Here is a 24,421-nt window from a genome sequence, read left to right on the forward strand (position 1 = left end):
TTAACAGTATCTGCCCAAGCACTCTGGAGGAAACTCCTGCAAAAGGGACAGGAATGTCCAGAAGGAGATGGGAACCATGATTCACCACCCTACCAAAAAAAAGAAAAAAAAAAACAACAACAACAAAAAAAAAACCACACCACCATAGGGAATTTGCATGGCACATGAACAGCACACAAAATTAAGGGTCGTGAAGACAGGGTTTTAGCAGGGCATAACCAGGAGAAGGCATTCCCAAACTCTTATCAGCTCCCCAGGGGCTGATGGGGGTCTGTTTAAAGGCAGTATAATGGTGCTTTCAAAGATCTTACAAAAAATATATGTATAGCAGTCAGGACCCAGCAGGGGAAAGAAAAATGTCATGAGAATAAGAGCCCTAAGGGAGTTCTGAAAAGGTTGCTGCAACCCATGAAACCACAGAGGTGGCTGAAACTAAGCCTGGAGGCACGGTCTCACCTACAAGGATATTGTGAAAAATTGGAGATTGGATTACAAATCTATTTTATCTCTATTCTGTTTTTCCCATTTCCGTATGTTTCTCTATTTCTTTATGTTGCTTACTATACTTTAATATTATAATGGAGTCTGGATTTTAAAATTCTTTTCCTCCTCTTCAGAGAATTCACCATCAGGTGAAGGTACAGCCAGATCCTCCTCAATGCCCTGAACCTCTCAGGGTCTCACAAGCCCATAGTGACAAGCACCAGTAGAGCCAAGCCCTCCTCAACATTTAGCACTAATGAATTATGACACCAAATAAATACATGTGAGTACCACCTTACATCATACTTAACATAAAGGCAGAAAACAGGAATGTCTCTTGCGTTAGGACCTTGTGTCGGAAGAACAAGAGGTGATGTACAGAAGACACAACTCAAATGAGCTGAGAAAAGTTAATGTCGTTCTGCAGATCTCAGCAGGCTGGGATAAGTGACCTGAGGACACTCATGGGGAGCAATGGGAGCTGGAGAGAAGACAGCAGTGGTTGTCCCCTGTCAGCACAGGTGAAGCTGCACCTCAGATCCCGTGCTCACTTTTGGGCAACTCCCTACAGGAAGAATATTGCTGTGCTGGAGTGGGTCCAGAGAAGGGCACGGAGCTGGTGAAGGGTCTGGAGCACAGGTCTGAGGAGGAGCAGCTGAGGGAACTGGGAGTGTTTAGCCTGGGAAAAAGGAGGCTCAGGGATGACCTTACTGCTCTCTCCAACTCCCTGAAAGGAGGCTGTGGTGAGGTGAGGGCCAGTATCTTCTCCCAGGTAACAAGAGACAAGAGGAAATTACCAAATGTTGCACCAGGGGAGGTTTAGATTGGATACTGGGGAAAACATCTTCATGGAAAGGGTTGTGAAGCACTGAAATAAGCTGCCCAGGTAAGTGGTTGTGTTGACATCCCCAGAGGTGTTTACAGGACCTGTAGGTGTGGTGATGAGGACAGGGGTTCGTGGTGGACCTGGCAGAGTTAGTTTAATGGTTGGACTCAATAGTCTTAAGGGTCTTTTCCAACCTAAATGAGTCTATGATTCCATGATGGCAAGTGGGAGTGAAATAAATGGGGCAGCAGAAGTGACTGGGAGGTGCTGGGGAGGAGTTAATCAATTGCACACCAAGGACAAGGGTTGGGGCTCTGCCAAGCCCAGGTGCTCAAAGTGCCCCATGGAGAAAAAGGCACATCCAGCCACAACAGCTCCCCTCTGAGCGCTAAGGCATGAAAACATCTGGGCCCAGATTCTTTCCTGAGCCAACTCCACAAAGATACCAGAAATTATGCAAGTTGAGATGCATGTCTCTTACGAAAATGATGCAATAATCAGTGTCTACAGTTCGATTATGAGATAATTAATTTTAATTGCATATTACATTCTCATTGAATTAAAAGATTTGAAGACTTTGACTATTTTTATATTCCCCTTGCAATACATTTTGTAGTCTGTGCTATTTAGAGACAGAAAATTGCAACTATTTTAAAAACACGACAATGACTTTCACCTCCCTGAGGGAAATCCTGAATTATTACCTTTGATGGCATCAGGGTTTCATTCTTATTCTGTTAGAGAAAATAATTTGAAACCCCTTCTTAGCTTTCCTTTCCACCTATTTTGAGAGCCTTGAGTCCCCAACACTTGGGTGAAAACGCTCAGCATTTATTAGGTGGAAGAGAAGAACTTATGTTTGATTTTTTTTCTTCACTGGAAAATGTTGGAAATAAAAACTCTTTTTGCCACATCTGCCTGGTACCACCCATTAAGCAGGAGTGTTTCTGAAACCATGGTCAGCTCCCAGGGGAATGGGCTGGCACCCTACCCCAGGTCACACATTGCTGCTTCTACAGCTACTTCATTCCTGACTCCAGCATGACTTTCCCAAGTACAAGGGAGGGTGACTGAGGTTGGACATTGCCCCACGCAGCAGAGACAGGTTTTGCCTGTTCTGATTTTCCATTTTTTAGCTCCTGCCAGCAGAGAAGCATTGAGCAAAATGTCCCCACTCCAGCCCCAGATGATTCATTGTAATAAGTCACTGGCTGAATTGCACCCCATGGTCCCACTGTGAGCGAGCAAATCACCAACTTCTCCAATTGTTCAAATATCTTCTCAAGGGTTGCTGAATAAGTCATGCCAGTAATCGGCAGTTTGTAACTTCCCATCCAGCCATTTGCAGCACATATTCATTCAAGACCTGGCCCTTGAAGCTGACTGGGTTCCCTGGGATTTGGATACCTAGCCAGGAGGCTCTGCTTTTGCAAGGGGCAAAGTAAGAATTTTCTGTATTGGCCTTCAGCTGTGAAAAGTTATCATTTTCTGTGCCACAAGCATGTCCAAAGAGAAAGGAGAGCAGACAGACCCTCACCTTCCATTTCCATGATGCAATGTGTACTCCATCTCCCAGTCTGACCCCAGCATGCCTGCCTTTCCCAGCTGGATCTGAACACCCACACTCCCTTCTTCCAGCTCTCAGGAGACCAGCATGTGCTTAGCCAGGCACCAGTGCTGTCTGTGGATCTGTGGTGGTGGGACACGCTCCCACAGGCAAGAGGGGACAGATCCTGCGAGCCCCAAATGTAGAGTAGGAGGCATCAAGACTGTCTGACATAAAATGCAAGACACCCAAGATGTGGAAAGGAAAAAATAAAACGTGGGTTTTGAAGCATATCCCCATTTTTATGCTTAAATACATACCTTGCCTATGCAGAGTGTTTTTTCCAGCATCAATGTCCCCTTGTGCCCACCCTTTTGTACCAAGGAGGAGATTTATGCTACATCTTTCCTCAGATCCCAATATTTTAGACTCAAAGAATATGTGATGACAAGTTTTATACATACTTCTAAGATATTCCTACATTATAACGCTTATATCTCTTTTCTTTCCCAGGCTTTCTTGCTCTTGCATGTTTTACTGACACTGAAAGGTGTGAAGATATTGATTACACATCTCTTTCTGACACACCACAAAATATGTCCTCTCTTGTCTCCACACTGGTGGCTGGCTTACATGGCAGGTTTCTTGTCTAGGTAGAAAACACATCAAAATTGCATTACGTGCTGCTGTTGTTTTTAATAGAAATATTATTCAACTCACACAAGTTTTCTTCAGGAGATTTTTTTCGTTTTACTTAATGTTGAACCTTCTTGGATTTTGACAGGTAGACAAAAGTTCCCAGAGGCTGCTGCTGCTCAGCTCGCCGTGTTGGCTGTGTTAAAAGTCTTTTATCCTGAGATCAGTGGTCATGGGGAAGCGAGCAAGCGATTAAGCTCTGCAATGCACCTTGCAGGTAGGGACCAATCATTTATTACTTAGCTGTGTCTGGAGCCACTAAACTGAGCCTTATCCAGCTCTATTACTGGTGGAACAAAGGCTACTCTGGCATGAAGGCTGTTTATATTTCACAGGGGGATTTTTTTTTTTTTTTTCGTTTTTCCTTAAACCATTGGAGGGTCTTGGAAGTGTGTTCCTACAATTCCACTCGTGGTCCATCTCACAGAGCCATCCTAAAACTGCAAGGCACACATGTCTGCATATCGTCACTCAGAAGAGCCCAGAGTGAAACCAGGCTCTTAAACAATGGCAAGGGGGTTTCTATGCAATACAAAAATATATTAAAAATACATAATGTAACTTGTCTTAATATACTTTTCTGAGTCTAAAAATATGCCAGACCAAAAGAAACATATTTACATAAAAAGCAGACAAGGTCAAATAACAAAGAAAGCCCTTAATTAGTTGTAATCAACTTTAATTTGCATACCGTATATAATTCCTAAATGATTGTTAATAATAACTTTATATAATGGACTTCCAATTTTCATGAAAATGGCACATTTTGATAAGCAGACACAAAACCCTAGTACTAATAAGGTTTAATTTGCATACATTAGACTGATTATCCAAACAAAAGGATTACAGTATTACTTCTCCATACCTTTATGTCCTTATTATGCACATTTATTAACTTCACAAAAGCTAGCTGTTAGTGACAAACAATAGCCGTGGCTGGAAGAGAAATCTACAGTATGAATAAAGTGCATTTTAATGCTAAGGAGCAAAGTTTATACTGCATAAATGTTTTGTTTAACTCTTTCTTTTGCAAAAGGCATTATTGCTTAGTATGGCAGGCACTTTAGATGGATAAATCACTTTTTTGTTATGAGATTTATTTTTTTTCCTTTGGTAAAGAGTAGATTTTCTCAAGAAATTATGACCTGCTCATGCTCACAGTTTCCCAATGCTAAGTTAAAAAACCTGGATGGTGCTTGAACATGTAGAGAAAAGTGTTTACAATCACAGGATTAAGCTGTTAACTCGTGTGATTCCATGGCACCATGTTAATAAATATATTGCCACAAGCTTCGTTTTCACAGCATAAATAATAATACAGGTGGCAACAGCTATTCCTAAGGGTATTACATATACCCTGCAATTAAAGTGTGAGCAAGGGGAGGGAAAAAAAATCATTAGTAGATCTGGTATCTGAAGCAAATGATGCTCACAAGGGGCTGAGAAGAAAGCCAATAGATGTGAAGCTCAAATTGAATGCCACCCTGGAGCTCCCTCCGTGCTGTGACAGGGGCTGGGCTGATGTGCAGTGGTGACGGCGATCTGAGAAGAGCATGTCACCCCTGCTGCATTTTGTGCCCTTCTGGTGCAATGAGCTGCCTTCAAACAGAAATGCTGCTTTTGGAGAGTTTTTGTTTCATGTTGTTTCGATACTCCATGGCCCAGCTGGCTCTTCAGGAAGAGTTGCTACAGCTGTCACCAACCTTGACTTCTCTGGGATGAATTCTTTCTTGCACAGCCTTTGACCAAGGTCTCTGTGCCTGCATACAACTGATTTGCCTCACACATATGAGCCACACAAAGCAGTTTTTAACTTGAGCCAGGAGCCATCCAGATGAATGGATGGATATTAATTCTTGAACGTGCAGTGAGCATCTGGCAAGGTTACCAAGTAGGGGCAACATACTTTTTTTCAGAATAATTTCCATCCAACCATTTTGCAAAGGGCTGTGGGAGCTGCTTCTTCACCTGTGCAGCTCAAAGCCACTGATTTCCACCTCAGTGATGGTTGGTGCCACAGGGTCAGAGCCAGGGTCCTTCCCCCATCAGGAGCCCAAGGATATCACTGGGAAGCTGTGAAAGAATAAAGGCCTTGTGGTGCAGCTCAGGGTCTCCAACTGTGAATTTGTTGGTCTAGAAACAGCAGGTGGGGAAAAAACACATTTCAGGGGATATGAAATACATGAGAACATTAAAATCTAGATAGAAACTTAGAAAGATCAGCTTTTTGCCATAAACATAGTTGGAATTTATTATTATATTTACAGTATTTGAGCTCTCCTATAAAGATACTGATATTTTGAAAGGTATCCAATATGTTTTTCTTCCAAGGAGATCCCAGAAAGAATGGATGGCCAAGGACAAATCTCTGGAGCCATGTTCCTGGACCTTCTGAATCAACCTCAGTTTATTCTTAAATACACAGAATAAACATGCCCAGAAGATGCAGCAAAGTCCGTCCTGTGTCCAAAGTGACAGCCACCAAATTCTGCTGAGATCCAATGGATTTGGTTCCCGTGAACACTGATCAAAACAAGAGTTTTCATGGCATCCTACATCATTTGGGCATTCCTAAAGAAATCCCAGGTTATGAAGCACAATAATTTCTGCATAGCTTTTAGGTTAGTTGAAGAGCTCACAGTGCCAGAAAATGGATTTTTTTCAACCAGAACATGAATACAAACCTGATTTGCTTTTTCCTACCAAATCATAGCTTTGTTTCCATTGAATTATACAGGGTTTGATCTGGCCTCACTTCTCTAAGGGATAATCCTTACACACCACTCCATTAGGTTACCTTTGGACCCAGACTGCACTTGTCAGCCTGTAAATCAGAAGGTTCCTAAGTCCCTGCTGTTGTATTCATATTCTTCTTTTTCATAGCACTTCATGGTTCTCCCTGGACACCTGTTCCTTTTGTTTTCCTTTGCAAAAATGTGGAAAAGCATACAAAATTCCTTCTGTCTGGTTCTGCTCCCTGCCTGATCACCAGTTTGTCTTCCTGCAGGGAAAAAAAAAAAAAAAAAGGTTTCAGTCTCCCATTCTGCAAGTCAGAAACCACCTCTTTTGAAGGTCTTAAAGACTCCTTTATTCATTGAACTTTTTCTTCCCCCCCCCAGAAAAAAATTGAAAATGGAGCCCTGTTATGGGATAAGGAATTAAAGTGAGTATAAATAATGGCCCATTTGTTCTCATTTTCCATTCAGAGAAGGAGGACATGTGTTGCTCCTCTTCTGAGTGATGGGTCCACAGGAAACCTATGGTACAGACAGTTTTAAAAATCAGAAACCATGTTCAGTTTTAGAAACCTCATGGACATCCACAGCCCTTCAAACATTTTGATAATATAAGAATACAAACAAAACAAAACCTGAAACAGAATAAAGCCAAACCATCCCTTCTAGTTCTTGTTCAAAGAGAAGAAAACTGAGATTTCCCCCAGCACTGCTATACAAAATGATGATAGCACATCCTCTGCTGAAGGAAGTAACCAGGCTTCCCAAGTAGCCCTTGACTCGCTTAGAGCCCAGCCAGTCTTTAACAGTTCCCTGGGTTTTTAACACAAAAGCCATCACACAAATATGTTTTTACTCATGAGAAAACCCTGTTTACTGGAGGAATTAAAGGTTCTGTGTTATGATTACAAAACAGGAACAGTAATTTAGTTAAATCTAACATCTTTTGTTTAAAATTAGTTTTCTGTGGCTCCATAATATTATTTTTAAATTTCAAGAATGGAAATAATAGGTGAGTTCTGTAAATGACAAGCCTTTTTCAAGGTTTGATAAAAAGCTAAAAAAAACAAGAAAGTACATTGATTCCAAACAATAACTTGCACCCAGTGAATTCAAGACTTTATAATCTGTGCATATGAATGGAAATATGTCTATAAAAATTTTCTAAGGACTGTATATGAAGGGGAAACCTTAAAACATATACTCCTTTATTTTATTGTATTTCTGAATTGAAAACTTTGAATCAGCAGTCCAACAAGTTGCAGCTGTTGGAATTGCTGAGCCAATTTACAAGCAAATTGATTTTTTTATTTTTTCCATTAAGATAAAGTCCCTTTGAATTTGGAAGGAAGAAGTGTGCTCCCTACCAGATAGTTACTACTTTTCCACAATGTCATGCACACCCAAGGCCCCAGCTATCCATGTTCTTTGGGACCACAACTAGTGTTAGCACAGACACCTGTAAGAATCTCCATTCTTAATTATTTTTCAGAACAGCAGCTTTTTCCTCATTTTTGTCTTCCCACTTAAATCTCCTCGACAAATCAAATCTGTGCCTGATTTGGGTGCCTTGGTAGAAACTCTTCCATTTGTTCACCTCTACCCCTCTTATCAATGGATTGTGCTCAGTGCAGTTTGGGAGATCTCTGGTCTGTGTTGCTCTCAGTGGTGTAAAGCTGGGAGACAGCAGGTTCATTCATAACAACACAGTTTATATCCATTACACATCCCCTTCCCACAGAGCACAACAGAGTACTCTGAATCTTGCATTAAAGGAGATGCAGAATGTTAAACAGATGAACACGGATGCTGTATCAGAATAGATCCTTCAGATATCTGAGCAGCATTCAGCCTTGATTGATATCAGGGATGCTCCATATAAAGGGGCCAACACCAGAAAAAGCCATGAGAGGCACTGACAAACAGCCACTGAAGAATTTTCTCCACGCACCCACGAGCATCAGCCTGTTACCAGGAAAAATGTCCATTCCTTTCTGTGAAATGCAGGTTTTTCTTTACTAAGAATATTTTTTTTAATCTCTATGAGATAGTGGTGCTCCTAAATGACAGCCAGATGCAATGGTGCCTAGAGATGCAGAAAATAATGATAATAAATATGGTTTTAAGGTTAGATTTTCTGAGTGGAATGGTCCCACCAACCTTCACAGACCGTTTGCTCTCTCTTCCCTCTGATATTCTATTTCACTTCAGCCATGCTTGTGGATGAAAACACTCTGATCTTATGGATAACATCTCCTGAGCAATGAAATGCCAGACCAGCACCAACCCATGCCCTTGCCCGGATCATTCTGCTTCCTGCTCTGCCCTGTGCGGCTGCGTTGACTGAAATAGAACACAGCCCCACATGAAGGTCACGCCGGAGCTGCTCAGACACGGTGCAGCATTGTCCTTCGCTCATCGAACGCTCATTTGAATTTTTAATGGCTTTGCTTTCCAGCGGCGCTCAGCCCCTCTGCAGTGGCTGAGAGGCCGCGTTTCGGGGTCCGAGTGCCAGCGGATGGCAGGGCTGTGCCCAGCAGCTGAGGCAGCATTCACACACACACACACTCACTCTCACACCCTGTTTGCACAACCCGGGTGTTGCTGGCGCAACAGGCGGGCGAAGCAGTCGATAGCAGGGGGTTTATTTGCCCAAGTACAGCTAAACAACGGAAACCATTTGCAGGCAAGCCCTTCTGTTATTCATTTAAAGGAGCCACCGGAGCATTTTAGATAAATGCATTTGAGAAAACAATGTTCTTGCTCATGGATATTCCACGAGCAGGAGAAGAGAATGCGTTTGACAAATAAATTATTTGTTATGAAGCCTTTGCTCAGTTCTAGTCAGCACATACAAAAGAAAATAACACGGAAGGTATAACATTAAATAAGCCTATGATCATCTTTTTAATTTTTTTAGACCACTGCACCTTAATGCATTAATAATTTCACTGAGTTTCTAAAGCTCACTGTGAGAAAGCTACTTGGGATTTTATCCATGGGTTTTCTAGGGTCAGAAGATCCATATTTCACTCCATCACCCAAACTGCTGTAAGATGCAGTCATTGGGGCTGTAGGATGCAGAGCTCCACAAAGCTCTTCTTATATTTAGACAAAACATTTACATTAGGTGAAAATATGCCTTCCAGAAAAGGAGTGGTCTTGGTTTAAATCCACAGAGTGCTAAGAAATCCACCTCCTTGGAGAAACATCACTGCAGGCAGCAGGGCCAGCCAGAGCTTGTGGAGGTGTGGGAAGGCTGAGATCCTGGGAAAAGGATATACATGGAAATGGGAGGAAGAGGGAAAAATGTGAAAGGCAGGAGCCTCCTGGGTAAATCTAGAAGAGTAGAAAAGGCCTTTGAGGGACTCTGAGGACCCAAGATGAGGATGGGATGGGATGGGATGGGATGGGATGGGATGGGATGGGATGGGATGGGATGGGATGGGATGGGATGGGATGGGATGGGATGGGATAGGAAGCTGGCAAAATAGAGAGACAGTATTGATGGCATCATCCCAGTCTCAACCAGCAAACTGCCAGCCCTGACAGGATTTCATGAAGCCAAGGACTTGGGGGAAAAAACCAAACCAAACCAAAAAGAGAGCTGTGACGCACCAATAAGATCAGCGACCTGGGGACAATGGCATGCCAGCAAAGGACACACACACCTCTGTCCCCAAAGGCAAACCTGAGGCAAGAAGAGGGGAAGCTACATGGTCTCGGGGAGGGAGAGCAGGCTGTGGAGGGGTGGTACCACCAAGCTGTGTGCCCACATCTGTTTTATCAAATTATTTCCAGGAGTACTGGTTTGGTGACTAGGCTCAAGGAATGAGTAAGTTAAATACAGTAACTAAATCTAACAGGTAGGTGAAAGCATTACAGTAGGTGAAAGCATTACTCAGAGACATCACTGCAGACCTGTTCTGTCTCATGGCCATGCAAAAAAGGTTCAACCCAAAAATGAGCTGGGAATGCTTCTGGAACATGGACCAGAGGAGAAGTTTTGTGTTACCAGATATGGGAAAACAGCAGAAGAGAAGTAAAGATGAGACACATTGACCTAAATTGACTGCTGTCCTCTGTCCATAGTGAAACCCATATAAACAGAAGAGTAAACTAATTGATTAAAAATAATGACAACTGAATAAAAAATTATTGAGAAAATACTTTTTTAAAATTACATCCATGGAATGTGGCCCAGATTTTGCCTACACATAGACATGGGCTAAATCTGAATTTTACGAATAATTATTCTGGAGTCACCACCACTGCTGATGTCCAACCTCTGCCCAGATGCCAACTATTACTGAAATTGCTCCCTGAGCTTGCACTAAAACCAAAGTGAGCAACAAAAGCTGGGGCTGGTTTCACAGGCAGAAAATAGTGGCACTACAAGTGCCAGACAGTCCAGCTAACTGTGACCTGCACTGACACCTGGTGCACAGGGCTCTCCCAGCTCACCCCATGGGCAGCTGCTGCAGCCTCACGTCCAGGACAACAGGCTGAAAACTGGCAAAAATGGTGATGAGAGTCCAAAAAAAGCAATACTTGCAAAATGAGTTTTTCTCTTGGATGTGAATTCAAACGTGCTTAGGTCCAACATCATTCTGCAAAGAGATTTCAGTGCAGTGCCCTAGTGATAGCTGCTGGGTATGGATTAGCCAGTGCTTAAATTGTCAATCTGCAGTGACGGGATAGCAGTTATCTTACCTGAATTGAGGAGGTTGTTAAGCCATTGAACCCTGAGGTGTAGTATTCAGGTGACCAGTGACTTGTCCAAGCCCCAGGGGACACAAAGATGTGCTGGTTCTCCCCCAGCTGTCTGATCGCGGCTATAGGGGATGTGCAGCTGTTCTGAGATCCCGCATGACCGTCTGGAGGGTATTAGCCAATTTTTGTAAGTGTTTCACAAGACTCTAGCAGAGGAATTGAGTAGTTCTGGTGGTTGCAATCAAGTGCAACCACCCATCTCCACAGCTCAGGGCTGAACTGTGCAAAGCCAAGGCTGTGCCCAGAAAAGACTTCAGAACAGGACTCTCCATAAAGCTGAAAAATACATCGTGAATATGGATTGAGATAAAACGCTGTGAGGCTCACAAGGGGAATCATGTGCCAGTTCATGACATCCAAACGGCATCAGGCATTTCTCCACTGCCTGGTACCAAGGCATCCCACCTTCCCCAACGCCCAGCTGTGCTACTCTTGTTCACAGGACTATAGTCCTGAACGCTTGTCGGGGGGGAGAGAGGGGGCTGTGTTGAGGGGAGGAATGAGACTAAATCACATCTCTGGGAGATCAGTGGTCTCCCGTGTGTCACTCTCCTGCGCGCTCGGGTGTGGGGCGCTTCAGACTCGCGTTCCCTGCGGCTGACCCTGGGTTACCCAGGAGCTGTGGCTCCCACAGCACAGAGCCAGGGGGAGCATGGGGCCAGGGCGCCAAGCACGTCGAGGAACGGGGAGCAAATTACAGCGAAGAGCTGAGAGGGCAGGCAGAAGTACAGTTTTTCTGTACCTCCCTACAGACAGCTTCTACACAAGGCGTTTTCTTCCGCATAAAGTAGACAGTGATAAATCGAATTGTGGTATCTATAGTAGATAGCGATAAATCAGGATTTTCGGTAGTTGTTATCGTTTTCTTCTCCATTGCAAAGAGAGTAAAAAATAAACAACCACCAGCTTGTGTAAAAGCCTGGGGATGGGCTGCGGCTGCGGCTCCACCCATGCGCAGGGCTGGCAGGGAGCGGGAACCCACCGGAGGGGTTCCCGACTTCAGCAGCTTGTATCGAGGCTTGCGGGAGGCGCCGGGGACGGGATGGGTACAAACTGCTCACGGACCAAAAGCTGCCGTGTGCTCATTCGATGGGTCACAACCTTGTGTCTCCCGTGGCCGCCGCAGGGAGGGCAAATCCTCCCCAGCCGAGGCAGACGCTATTCCCTGCGAGGTGAACACATCTCACCCAGTCTTGAACCGATCGTGCACATTTACAACCACAACGTCTGAAACAGAGCTTCGCCCTGTCTCCGCCCTAAGATCAAACACCTTTCCCCAAGCCTGACAGCGAACTGCCATTTTGTAGCCACGTCCCCTCGCAAGGACGGGGGAGCCTCCCAACGACGGGGCTCTGTGTAACGCGAAAGATGAACAGGGAAAATCAGTAAGGAGCTCAAAGCCCGCTGCAAGCGCCGTCCCCGGGCCGCTCCGGGGAAGGCTGTGCGCTGCTGCAGCCGTCGGGCGGCGGTGCCGCCGCAGCCGCGGTCGCGCCGCCCCAGGCGGAGCAGCGCGGGGAGCTGCGCGTCCGCCCGCGCTCCGAGGCCACGCGGGGCCGCCGCTCGGAGGGGACACGGCGAGGGCAGCCCGGGCCGGGGGTCCCCGGGCAGTGCGCGCCGCCCTCGCCCCGCGCTGGGAATGGGGGGTGGTTTGCCGAGAGGGCCGGTGCCGGCAGCGCCAGCGCTCCCGCTGCTCCTTCCCGGCAGGGCCCCAGCGGAGCCGGCGCGGGAAGGTGCGGAGGCCGGTCCCTGGGAGAAACTCATCGCGGAGGCCCCGGGTGCGAGGAGCCGGAGCGGATATTGTTCTGGTAGAGGCAGCCGAGGGTGTTAATGTAGGCTGGCTGGAGTGAAATAAGGCAAATATTTCCGTTTGTGCCCTCCTGCCTCTCTCAGCACCGGCTGTCAGTCCCCGGGCTTGTTATCCGTACAAGGTATCAGTTTGTTTGGCTGAGCTCAGCAAGGTTTTCTTCTCCGAGCAGAACTATAATTGCTATAATTCTACTGTATCATTTGGATCATTGCAGTATTGTTGTTTTCTCTCTCTCGTTCTCTGCCTGTAATACTGCCATAACGCGCTCCAGTGTTAAATTAGCAGGTTGCAGGGGGAAGGGAAGAAGAGAAGGCGAGGGAGAGACCATAAATGACTAAAAGTTTGTTTAAAAAAATAAATAAAGCAACAAAGTGACTTGGCAGAGGAGAGCTCGCATCGCGAAGCATTTTTGCCTGCGAACGGGAGTACTGCGGACCCGCCCCACGCCCTGGGCTGCCCGGGGCCGCGTTTCCTCCGGCAGGGCCTGCCGGGGCTCCGGAAAGTGGGGAAGGGGAGGCTCCCCGGCCAGACTCGGGCACAGGGAGACGAGGGACCGGGGCAGGAAAGGAGTGGAAACAAGCTGCGGACGGCTGGAAGGCCGCAGCAGGGCTCCCTGCGCTCCGCCCGTCCCCGACAGCCTCGGGCTGCCTCCCGCCCAGCCCCGGCTCGCACCGCCGGCAGCCACCGGCGGGTCTGGGCGCTGCTGAAGCCCCGCAGATGCCGCACCCGAGGTCCCCCGTGCCCTCCGGCTGTCGCCTGTGCGGCGGCGGGTGCGGGTCCCCCCTCGGGCACGCAGCTCTGCCCGTCCCTGCTCTGCCACTCGCGGTGCCGCGGCTCGCCCGGCAGGACAGCGAAGGGAAGGCAGATGCGGGCCGGGCTCCCCGGCTGCCCGAGCGCCGCTCCTGGCCCGGTGGTACCCGCGGCTCCGCGCAGCTTCTCCCGGGCCAGTCCCGGCAGGGAAGCCCGGTGGAAAAGTCGCGGTGGAACCGCCCGGCACGGCCAGGGCGAGAGCAAGAGGCGGCAGCCCCTCTGCTCGCCGAGCCTCGCCAAGGGCACCCCTGGGTCTTCCTGACTTTATTTTTTGTCGTTGTTGTTGTTGGTTGGTTTGGGATTCGGGGTGGATCTTTTTCAGTTGCTGAGTTAGTGAACTAATTGCCACTCGTGCCGGGGATGGCAAAAGCTCCCTAGAGCTGAGCACCGATGGCACCGGTGCTTTGCGTAGCCCAGGAGCAGCCGGGCCGGGCTGCGGCCGCGCCCGTCGGGGCGCTCCCCGTGCATCGCCCCGGCCAGGAGATCAGGGGGAAACGAAGCGGGATGAATGAGCAGTAGGAGCCCTGAGGGGGCCCGCTCCCAGGGAGGGGACGACTCTTGGTATAGCGTTTGTCCCCGAGAAGGCACCTTTGGAGCTTGGAAGTGTGTGCGTGTGCGCCCTCGGGCGTGGACACAACCAGAGCGGCGTTTAGCCCACGCCAGCACGGACACATGCACGCACTCGCTTTTCTCTTAATTATCTCTGGTTAATTAGCCGTGATTCCACACGGCAATTGTGGCACGAACATGGGAAAATGGGGCTGTCTCCGCTTCGGTTCTCGGGGCTGGGCATCACCCGAACGAGAGGACGGGTTATTTGCGGTGACGGGAGCAGTTTCTCCGACGTGTTTGTACTTGCGGGAGTCCGAGAGCAGGAGCGCACACGAGAGCGGGGTCAGGCAGCTGTACCGTGCCCATCAAAACTGAGCCCACACTGACCGGACAGGGAGCCTGAACTTGTGACCGCCCAACAGGCAAGGGAAAGGAGGGAGCACAAAAAACCCCTCAGAGGTCTTCCGGCCCCGAAGCGGCGTGGAAAGCGCCGGCGGAGGGGCGATGTGTGTGCGGAGAAAGGCTGTCAGGGCAGACAGGGCTGCCGGACAGCAGCGCGCCGGGCTGCGCGCCCTGCCCTGCCCGGGGAAACTCTTGCCGGCTCCCGCACTCCGCTGGGCCGGTCCCCGCCGCGCCGCGGCCGCCGCAGGCGCTGCGCAGGTGCTGTCACGGAGAGCCCCGAGCGCGGACGCGGCATTTCAAACACCGGCGGCGAGCGCGGCCCTGCGCAGCGCCGCGCCCTGCCCGCGGCAAAACACGGCGCGGATCCCCCGGCGCCGCCCCCGCCATCCCGCCCGGGAATCGCCGGGACTAAGGAGGGGTCGGGCGGGGAGCGGGCCGCCGTCGGGGCGGGGGGGGTGGGCACGGGAACTCCGCCGCCGCCCATCCCGGCCGCCCCCGACGGCGCCCTGGAGCGGGTGCCCGCCGGCTGCCGCCCCACGGGGCGGGGGCGGGGCGCGGCGGGAGGGGCGGGGCGGGACCGGGGGCAGCGCGGCGACTCGGGGCGGGCGCCGATCCGGGGCGGTCCGAGCCGGGCTTTGCCGGGCGCCGTCTGTCGGCGGCCGCCCGGCCTCCGGCGGGAGCCAATCAGGGGGCGGCTGCCCGCACGTGGAGCCGAGGGGACTCAAGAGCGCCGCGGCCGCCGCTCACTCCCCCCGTGACGGGCGTCCCGGCGGCACCGGGCAGCGCCGCGGGGGCGTCCGCGCCGCCGCTCCCGCCCCGGCCCCACGGCTCGGCCCCGCTGCCGCCGCCATGAGCGGCCCCTACCCGGAGGAGAGCTGCGCCGAGCGCCCCGAGTGCAAAAGTAAATCGCCAACTTTGCTGTCCTCCTACTGCATCGACAGCATCCTGGGCCGGCGGAGCCCTTGCAAGGTGCGGCTGCTCGGTACCGCGCCCACCCTGCCCGCCATCGCCGCCCGTCCCGACACCGACAAGGCCGCGCAAGGTAAGCCCCGCCGTCCCATCCCGCTCGTCCCGTCCCTTTTCCCCGGCATCGGGCAGGCCCGGCTGTGTGTCCCCATTCCCTGCACAGCCTGCGGCTCGGCTCCGGCCCCGCTCCCCGCCTGCACCGCACGGCCCGGCGCCGCCTCGGAGCTGCGGTCGCTGTTATCCCGTTACCGTGCTCGTTAGCGGCTGCTATGCTGCCAGGAAGGGCGGCCAGAGCCGTGCCCGGAATTCGTCACAATTCTTTCCCTGAGGGTCGGGTACCGGCGCTTTAAGCTGCTCTTGCTTTCGATATAGGTGTAATTTTTAAAGCCAGAATAAATCGGTGCGAGATGTGATCTGTGTGGGGGGAAAGCCTGGCCCGTTCGCATTAAAACCTGTAACGGGTTTCGGCCAGCGAGCTGGGGCCGCGCCCGGCAGCAGCCGGGCACTGACACCGGGCCGCCGGCAGCCACCGCCCCCGGCCCCAAGTTGGGAGCAGCCCCCTCCGGAGCCGCGGGAGCCCGGATGGGCAGCTCCCATGGGCGGCCTCGCTCCCGCTTTTCCCGGCGTACACTGGCGGGCGGGATTCTTTCTTCCAAAACCAAAACTAGACTTGGGAGGGGGGAATTATAGGAGGGGGGAACAAAACAAAAAAAAAGCCCGCGGAGGAATCCCGGGCCGCCGGGCGGGCTCAGTGGAACCAGCGCTGCCCCGCCATGTGCGATGTGGTTCGGCGCTGCCCGCTGTCGGAAGCTGCCGGCGCGGGCCAGGGGCTGCCAGAGCCCCGCAGCCTGTCCCGGCCCTGAGCGGGCGTCGGGCCGGGCTCAGCGGCCGGGAGGAATTTCTTCCCAGGCTGGGAGCAGCGGCGCGGGCCGGGGCCGGCCTAAGGGACGGGGTAGGAGGTGGAAAATGGTACACGAAGGATGGCTGAGGGACTGGACTCTTGCCCTGGGCTGAATTCGCGCAGATCCTACTGACGGTGTCTCTCCTTCTCTCTTCCTTCCTTCCTTTTCTTTCTTTCCTCCGCACCCTTCTCCCCGCCACGCCTGCCCGCTCCGTCTGACTGCTGCGGCCGTCTACGCCACTTTCATGGCTCAGGGTCCCCTAAGGCCAGTCCCCCCTTCGAGCCGGCCGAGCTGCACCTTCCCCCCAAGCTGCGCCGGCTTTACGGGCCGGGCGGGGGCCGGCTGCTGCCGCCGCGGGCGGCGGGGCCGCGGGGGGACCGGACGGAGGGGCGACCGGAGGGGGGCGCGGGCCCCGTGCCCGCTGCCGCGCCGTGGGACACGCTGAAGATCAGCCAGGCGCCCCAGGTCAGCATCAGCCGCAGCAAAAGCTACCGTGAGAACGCGCCCTTCGTGGCGCCGCCGCCCGCCCGGGACGAGCTGGGCAGCCCCGCCGCGCACGTCGAGGAACGGCCGGGCCCTGCCGCGCCGGCCGCGGAGGAGGAAGAGGAGGAAGAGGACGAAGAGATGCTGGAGGAGGACGAGGACGAGGAGGAAGAGGAGCTGGAGGACGACGAGGAGGAGGAGCTGCTGGGCGAGGACGGCGGGGGGCTGCTGAAGGATGCCCGCCGGGGCGCTACCGCGGCCCCCGGGGCGGAGGGCGGGGATCTGTCCCCCAAGGAGGAGCTGCTGCTGCACCCCGAGGACGGCGAGGGCAAGGACGGCGAGGAGAGCGTGTGCCTCTCGGCCGGCAGCGACTCCGAGGAGGGGCTGCTCAAGAGGAAGCAGCGCCGCTATCGTACCACCTTCACTAGCTACCAGCTGGAGGAGCTGGAGAGGGCCTTCCAGAAAACCCACTACCCCGACGTCTTCACCAGGTACCGGCGCCGGGGCCCCGGCCGAGCGCGGAGTGAGCGAACCCCGGGGGGACGGGACGGGTCGGGGCCGCCGTGTGCTGTACCCCGGCCTCCAAACCGCCCCGGCGGGGAATCCCGCTCGGGCACCGCGGGCTGGAGGAGACGGGGAACAGGAACGGGTTCAGGGGGGACCCAGGGCCGGCAGAGCCGGGCAGGCCCGCCTGCAGGCCGCCGCCGGGCGCTATTTTTACCCGCTGCCCAGCCTCCCTCCCTCCGCGGCCGCGCCGGGATCGGTTACGCGCTGCTCGTGGGCTGGAGCCCGGCCCGGGGAAGCCCCGGCAGCGGCAGAGATCAAAGCGCCGCTGCCTAAAAATACCGGCACGGCACGTCGGGGCCTCTTGGTGCTCGGAGCTGTCCCCAAGGAGCCCGGTGGGGCCCAGCCCGGCTCTGTTCACACTTTCGGGGACATTTTCCCGTTGAAAATGGGAGCTCGGGTCTGGCCAGCGGCTCCCCTGCGGGAAGCGCTGGGAGAGAGGCAGAGCCGCCAGCCCTCGCTCGCGCTGACCGAAAATTGCATCTTCCCACTCCTGCCCTTAAGGCTAGAGGGGGATCGAGTCCCCAGAATCACACTTTCCGATCCCGAGTCCCCAGAATCGCACTTTTCGATCCCGAAGACCCTCCCGGTTTCTCGTTTGTTTTGCCCGGGGCTGGGGTTCGGGGCAGCGTTGGAACAGGAGTGTTCACGGGGGCATTTTTCCCCCTGGACCCTGGAGCCGCGCATCGCCCGCGGTGCTCACCTCGGGGCGCCGCCTGGCCCCGGCCCCGGGAGCGGCTGCCCGGGCTGGGAATGGACATACCGCAATTTTTTTCGTTGTTGTTTTTTTTTTACGGCTTTGGGTTTTGCTCCGGAGCTTTTCACTCCCTGAGGGCGCGGGGCTCCGGCCGCAGCAGGGTCCCAGTTCTGCTGGGAATGCTCCTCTCTGGGACACGGAGCTGATGAGCCATTTTGCAGTGCCTTAGTGTTTTCCGATTTACTTTAATTGTGGCAATGTGAAACCTCCGTGTGGAGCTTCCCGGCTGCCGTCCCCTACACGGCAGCTGCGGCTGGAGCTGGCCGAATTTGGGGAGCGGCGGGGAGGGAATGCCAAAACCCTGGAGTCCCCAGAGGCGCCCGGCTCGGCGGCCCGGAGCCGGGCCGAGGGCGGCGACAGGCGGTGTCCGCCCGCGGCCCGGCCCCGCTCGCCTCGGGCACCGGGGTTTCGGGCGCGGGCGGCTGGCGGTGCCCGGGCTGACGGCGGCGTCTGTGTCTCCCCCAGGGAGGAGCTGGCCATGAGGCTCGATCTGACAGAAGCCCGAGTGCAGGTGAGTGGCAGCGGCGGGACCTGGACCGGCGCGTCCCTCGGCGGCGCCCCGGGGAAGGGTGGCCTGGGTGGCCTGGCCCTCCTCGGTGTCCCCCCGGTCCCGCCGGGGCCGAGCCATCGGCTGGAGAATCCCCGTGGGATTAAAACTCGGGGCTCCCGTTTCGGTTGTTAGAAACCCGCTCGGCCGCAGGTCGGGTATTTGGCTGCCATCAAATCTCCAATCGGGCTTCATAAAAGCCCACTTAGTGCTAGAACAAACAGGGCCATTTGAAGGCGAAATGTTGTTTGATTTCCTCTCCGCCTGCACAAGGAGCTGGCTAATGCTATTTGATTTCCCATTTTTGATAGCAATAAGCCTGCATTGATCTAATAGTGAGTGAGTGCAATGCTATTAAAGGTGTTTGCCGCCCCATACCAGAGTGCATTTCCCAACCCGGGTCTCATAACCAAAGAGACGATAAACATTGGGATGCCCTGATTGCCAACAGAAAACAGATGTCTCTGGGTTTGAAGCTGAGCAAATCACTTTACAGTTAAAATCGGGCGCTGATAAAGCATAATAAATTCCATATGGCTCATTTAATACACAACAGCTTCTTGCATTAGAGGGGCTAATGATGAGATTTGTCCCCTCCTTTCTGTTGACACATTTCTCCATTGTCAAACAGAGATGTGACAGCAAATCAGTATTTTCAGCTCAGGGGAACAAGTCGTGGGAAAGTTAAATAACTTTTTTAACAGAAAGACACCCCCTTTCTTTCTCCTCTATTCATGGCAGAAGATGTAATTAAGTGAATATGAATTATGAGAGTCCCTTCGTTTACCTTTGGGTCTACTCAGACTTATTAATTCAATAAGGGGGAATTGTAGTGAGGACAGCTTGCTAATTGAGTTTTAGCGGGGAGAGACGCTCCCTCCGTGCCAGGCTGTTGCCTTCCACACGAGCACAATGCCTCTTCGTCGTGGGTACCCAGACAGGCGTGCGTGGAGATCCATTCCCGCTGAACAACCGTAGGGAGACTCGCAGCGCCGCTGCCTTTCTGCCTTCCGGGAAGGAAGGGTCGCACGCTGAGCTTACAAAGCCGAGTGTAACAGGAAAAACTCTGCCCACACCTGCCCCAAAAGATTTACAAATGTCTGTCTCTCAAAGTCTCTGTCTGTAGGTGTGTGTGTGATGGCCCCACACTTGGTTATTAACGGAATATTTTATTTTCCTTTGGAATGCGGTTTATTTTCCTCTACCTCTCTCCTGCTTTAAGCAGTTTTAGTTCACGATTTTTGCTTTGTGGGAGGGGTAAAAGGGAGAAAGGACGGCAGTGCTATGGCATCCTAACTAAGTTTCATAAAATAGATCTTAAAAAGGGCAGCCTTGAAATCTATATTTGCTGCTTTGGTTGCCTCACAAATTATTTATTCGTTTCAGACATCAATGAAATTACGACTTTTCCCCCCTCTCTTTAAATCTGAAGGGGGAAAAAAAAAGACTGCGATCCTTAAACCATATAATTTGTAAATATGCGCTTTAACGAAAAAGAAAAAAAAAAAAAGTCGCGGTGTGGGTGTGAGTGCGGAATAATTCCCGCGTAGTCCTCTTGGGGAAACCGCACTGCCGCTGCTCCAGCGCGGCGGGAGCCGCCTCCCGCTCCGCGCTCTGCCCGCACCGCCGCCCTGCCGCGAAGGGGTGCGGGGTGCGGAGCCGCCGCTCGGGCAGCCGGGGCCCGCCTCAGGCCCGGGTGTCACGGAAAGCCGGAGTCGGTCCCGGCACGGCCCCGGCACACGTGGGCCCCGCGGGCCGGCCCCTTGGGGGCGATCCCGCTTCGGGGGCGGCGGAGGAGCGGCGGCCGTCGGGCCGGTGCGCGGCTCCTGAGGGGCTCGCCGCTCCGAGGGCGCGGGCTGGCGTATTAAAACCGGTTTTTCTTTTGGCTTTCAGGTATGGTTCCAGAACCGTAGGGCTAAGTGGCGGAAGAGGGAAAAGGCTGGGGCTCAGACACACCCCCCAGGTTTGCCTTTCCCTGGTCCCCTGTCAGCAACTCACCCCCTCAGTCCATACCTTGATGCTAGTCCTTTCCCTCCTCATCACCCAGCTCTAGACTCCGCCTGGACCGCCGCCGCCGCCGCGGCCGCCGCCTTCCCCAGCCTGCCGCCGCCGCCCCCCGGCTCCGCGGCGCTGCCCCCCGGCGGGACCCCGCTCGGCCTCGGCACCTTCCTGGGCGCGGCCGTGTTCCGCCACCCCGCCTTCATCAGCCCCGCCTTCGGCAGGTACCGCCCGCCCCCGCGCGGCGCCGCGTGTCCTGGCCGGGGGCGCGCGGGGCTCGCGGCCCACGCGGGGCCCGCCGCGCGCGGCCGCCCCGCCGTTCGAACTCGGAGCGCCCGGCGGCCGGCGCCCATTGGGCGCCGCGCGGGTCACGTGCTGCCGCCGCGGCCGCTCATTGGGCGGGGGCGGCTCCCCCGCGCGGCCGCGGGTTGCCCGTGGGGGCGGCCGGGGCAGGGCCCCTGAGGGAGCGGCGCTCCCTCCCGCGCAGGAGCCGAGCCCGCGCGTGGGCTTCCCTGCGTGCCCTCCGCTGCGCTCGGGACGGGCGTGCTGGCGTTCGGCCAGCCGGGATGAGCACAAGCCGCGACGTGCCGGGCGCCGTGAGCCGCTCCGGCCGCGGGGAGACCCTCACGGGCGGGTTTTGAGCGGCGGGCACGAGCAGCTCGGCCAGGTTCGCGTCGGGCGCGCTCCCGCGGGATCCCGGTGCGCGCGGCCTCCTCCCGGCGGGCAGCCCCGCAACGGGAGCGAGCGCGGGACCGGGGCTTCCCCCGCGCATCCCCGCAGCCCCGGCCATGCCTGTGGCAAGCGGGGGAGCACCAAGCTCAGCGATTTTTCCTCTTTTTTTCACCCCCCGAAAAAATGTTTTCCTGCCGGGTCTTCCCGGCGCGTCCGTGTCCCCTCGCGTCCGCGCTGGGCGGGAAGGGGCCGGGCGGGTCCCGGCGCGGCGCTGACGGCCCCTGTGCTTCCCTTGCAGGCTCTTTTCCACCATGTCCCCCCTGGGCAGCGCCTCCAGCGCCGCGGCGCTGCTGCGGCAGCCGGCGCCGGCCGCCGAGGGCGCGGTGGGCGCGGCGGGGCTGGGGGACCCGGCCAGTGCCGCCGCCGACCGGCGCGCGTCCAGCATCGCCGCCCTGCGGCTGAAGGCCAAGGAACACGCGGCCCAGCTCACCCAGCTCAACATCCTCCCCGGGAGCAGCACGGGGAAAGAGGTGTGCTAAGGCACGGCTGCCGTCCGCGGGGTGCGGGTCAGGGTTTTTTTTAGGGGGGAGAGAGAAAAAGAGGGAGAGTAAATAGGCGAATCAATAAAGGTCACCTCAGACAGCATGAATCAAGACCAAACGGGGGGAAAAATAATAATGGTTTTTTTAAAAAGGAGGACCAGCAGCTGAGACTGTAGTAGGTCCTCTAGTTAGGAACTTGGGGAAAGTGAATGCCTCTCGCATCAGCCCTCACACGAGTGAAACGACACTTAAAACCTCCTGAATAAGTAACTCCTTGGCTGGTACATTTCTTAAATGTACGACGTGTCCATTTCCTCTGTGAACATAAGGGGGGGAAAATTAAAAAAGAAAAAAAAAAGAAAAAAAAAAAGAAAAAACCCTAATAAAAGTTACTATATATTAGCGTTTCGTACACGAAATATTTTTCCTTCTGTTTATCTGGCAAGAAAAAAAAAGAAAGAAATAGAATTGTAATCAAGAAAGTGAAACAAAAAACAATAGAGAAGCTAAGAGAGGGGGAAAGCTACCCACATCTTCTTAAAATAGCATCCTAGGATGTTAAGGTGGTCAGTTAGAAGCGCTGGAGAACTATTTTACATGTTGCAACGAGCTGCATATGTTAACCAAGGATGCTGACAGTGCAAACTGAAAGTAAATTTGATGCTGTAAGATAACCAGTGCACTTAGGGGAAAGGGTATATCTTTTTCTTGTTATATTCTTTATCACTACACCAACCAAGGTTTTTATATCAAACCAAAGCGAAATACACTGCTAGAATATGGACTGTTTAAGTCACTAAACTGTGATTATTAATTCTGTACATACCATTGTTATAAAAAAAGAACAGAGCTTTGTATATTTGAAAAGTTATAAAACAATTGCACTCAGTGTAGTGTTGTAAAAGTTTGTCATTCTGTAGATTCTTACTGTGTTGTAGATATAATAGGGTTCCTAGACAAATATTTATGTACAAACTCTTTATTTAACTTATTAACTGTAGAGGTTTCTGAAACCCTCAAGAGGCGATGGTACAGTACTTTTTTCGTGTAATGTCGTTATTGTTAACACTTTTCCTTGCTATCCGGTGGAGAAGTGCCACGTTCAGAAAATAAACAAAAATATATGTTTAACAAAAAAAAAAAAAAAAAGGCATCAAAAGAAAAGCAGAAAGCCCTGTCCTTGCGGGGGCTGCGGGCCCGGGGGCGGCCGGGGCTGAGCCCCGCGGGTCGGGGCGGGCGCGGGGGCTCGGGGAGCTCGGGCCGCGGGGGCGGCTGCGGCACCAGGGCCGGGACGTGCCGTGCCGTGCCCGGGTGCCCGTGCCGTGCCGTGCCGTGCCCGGGTGCCCGTGCCGTGCCGTGCCCGTGCCGTGCCGTGCCGTGCCCGGGTGCCCGTGCCGTGCCGTGCCGTGCCCGGGTGCCCGTGCCGTGCCCGTGCCCGTGCCGTGCCCGGGTGCCCGTGCCGTGCCGTGCCGTGCCGTGCCCGGGTGCCCGTGCCGTGCCGTGCCGTGCCCGTGCCGTGCCCGTGCCCGTGCCGTGCCCGGGTGCTCGGGCCGGGCCCGTGCCGCGGAGCCGCCCCTCGCTGCCCGGCACTCGCCGGGCGGGCACGGGACACTGCCGAAAGTCGGGAGCGGGGGAGAAAACCCGGAATTTTGGGGAACGCTTGGCCGCCCCCGCACCTTTGGGGTTATAAAAGTTTCTCTGTGCCTGCCCCTTCGTTCTCCTAGAGGTGAACTTCCGTTTCTTCCCTCTTCCTTTATTAGTCCCCGGGTGGATTTCTTCCTCGTCTCTTTTTTTTTTTCTTTTTTTTTTGTTGTTGTTGTTGTTGTCGTTATTGTGGGGTGGGTTTTGGGGGGGCTTTTCTTTTTTGGCTTTTTGTTTTGTTTTCTTTTTTTTTTTGTTTTCTTTTTTTTTTTTCTTTTTTTTGGGCGCAGCGGTCCCGTCTGCCTCTTCCCCGGAGCAGGGGCCGAAACGCGGGCAGCCCCCGGCCGCCCTCCCCGCGGTCCCTCCCCGGCCGTGATGAGTCCTGGTCCCCCCGACCAAGCCCCGGGCTCCGGACGGGCTGTCTGTCGGACAGCCGGGATGTGTGTGGGGTGCTTTTCTTGGGTGATTTGGTCCAATCTCGGCCCCGCTCCTCATCGTCGGGCCGGGGCCGGAGAAGAGCCCAGGGGACCGAGGGGCCCCGGCTCCGGGAGGCAGCGGCCGGGAAGCGCCGCTGGAGCGAGCACCGCGCGTGGGAGCCCGCCGCGACCCTTCCCGCAGCTCCCCCTCCGCCCACGGCATTTCACATCCCACACCCCCCAACCGCGCCCGCCCCCAGCCGTATTTTTTAGTTCTAAAACCCACCATAGGCGCGAAAAAAA

General features: G+C 53.7%; 1 protein-coding gene and 1 long non-coding RNA gene across 4 annotated transcripts; one reads left to right on the forward strand and one right to left on the reverse strand.

Annotated features, from left to right (window-relative positions):
- Window positions 1-1,911: 1,911 nt before the first annotated feature.
- Window positions 1,912-21,008, reverse strand: LOC135293367 (uncharacterized). Of its 2 annotated transcripts, XR_010355469.1 has the most exons (4): window positions 20,863-21,008; window positions 6,349-6,552; window positions 5,458-5,684; window positions 1,912-3,991 (listed from the first exon to the last, which is right to left on the reverse strand). It is a non-coding gene; the product is annotated as an uncharacterized LOC135293367 (long non-coding RNA). The 2 variants fall into 2 exon arrangements; XR_010355468.1 differs by lacking the exon at window positions 1,912-3,991 and having other exon boundaries at window positions 4,418-5,684.
- Window positions 15,296-22,950, forward strand: ARX (aristaless related homeobox). Of its 2 annotated transcripts, XM_064407422.1 has the most exons (6): window positions 15,296-15,672; window positions 16,752-17,472; window positions 18,768-18,813; window positions 20,743-20,812; window positions 20,897-21,071; window positions 21,818-22,950. In XM_064407422.1, the coding sequence occupies exons 1-6, from the start codon at window positions 15,480-15,482 to the stop codon at window positions 22,056-22,058; spliced, it is 1,446 nt and encodes a 481-aa protein (XP_064263492.1). In that variant the 5' UTR covers window positions 15,296-15,479; the 3' UTR covers window positions 22,059-22,950. The 2 variants fall into 2 exon arrangements, with proteins under 2 accessions (XP_064263492.1, XP_064263491.1); XM_064407421.1 differs by having other exon boundaries at window positions 15,297-15,672; window positions 20,743-21,071.
- The last annotated feature ends 1,471 nt before the right edge of the window (window positions 22,951-24,421 follow it).

Source organism: Passer domesticus, chromosome 2, assembly GCF_036417665.1.
Source record: "Passer domesticus isolate bPasDom1 chromosome 2, bPasDom1.hap1, whole genome shotgun sequence".
Lineage (NCBI taxonomy): Eukaryota > Metazoa > Chordata > Aves > Passeriformes > Passeridae > Passer > Passer domesticus.

Bases quoted from the DNA above. Each gene is read 5' to 3' on its own strand.
- ARX (XM_064407421.1), top strand. From the start codon at position 15,480: ATGAGCGGCCCCTACCCGGAGGAGAGCTGCGCCGAGCGCCCCGAGTGC. The intron at 15,673-16,751 runs GTAAGCCCCGCC...TTCATGGCTCAG, and splicing joins CACCGACAAGGCCGCGCAAG to GGTCCCCTAAGGCCAGTCCC. The intron at 17,473-18,767 runs GTACCGGCGCCG...TGTCTCCCCCAG, and splicing joins TACCCCGACGTCTTCACCAG to GGAGGAGCTGGCCATGAGGC.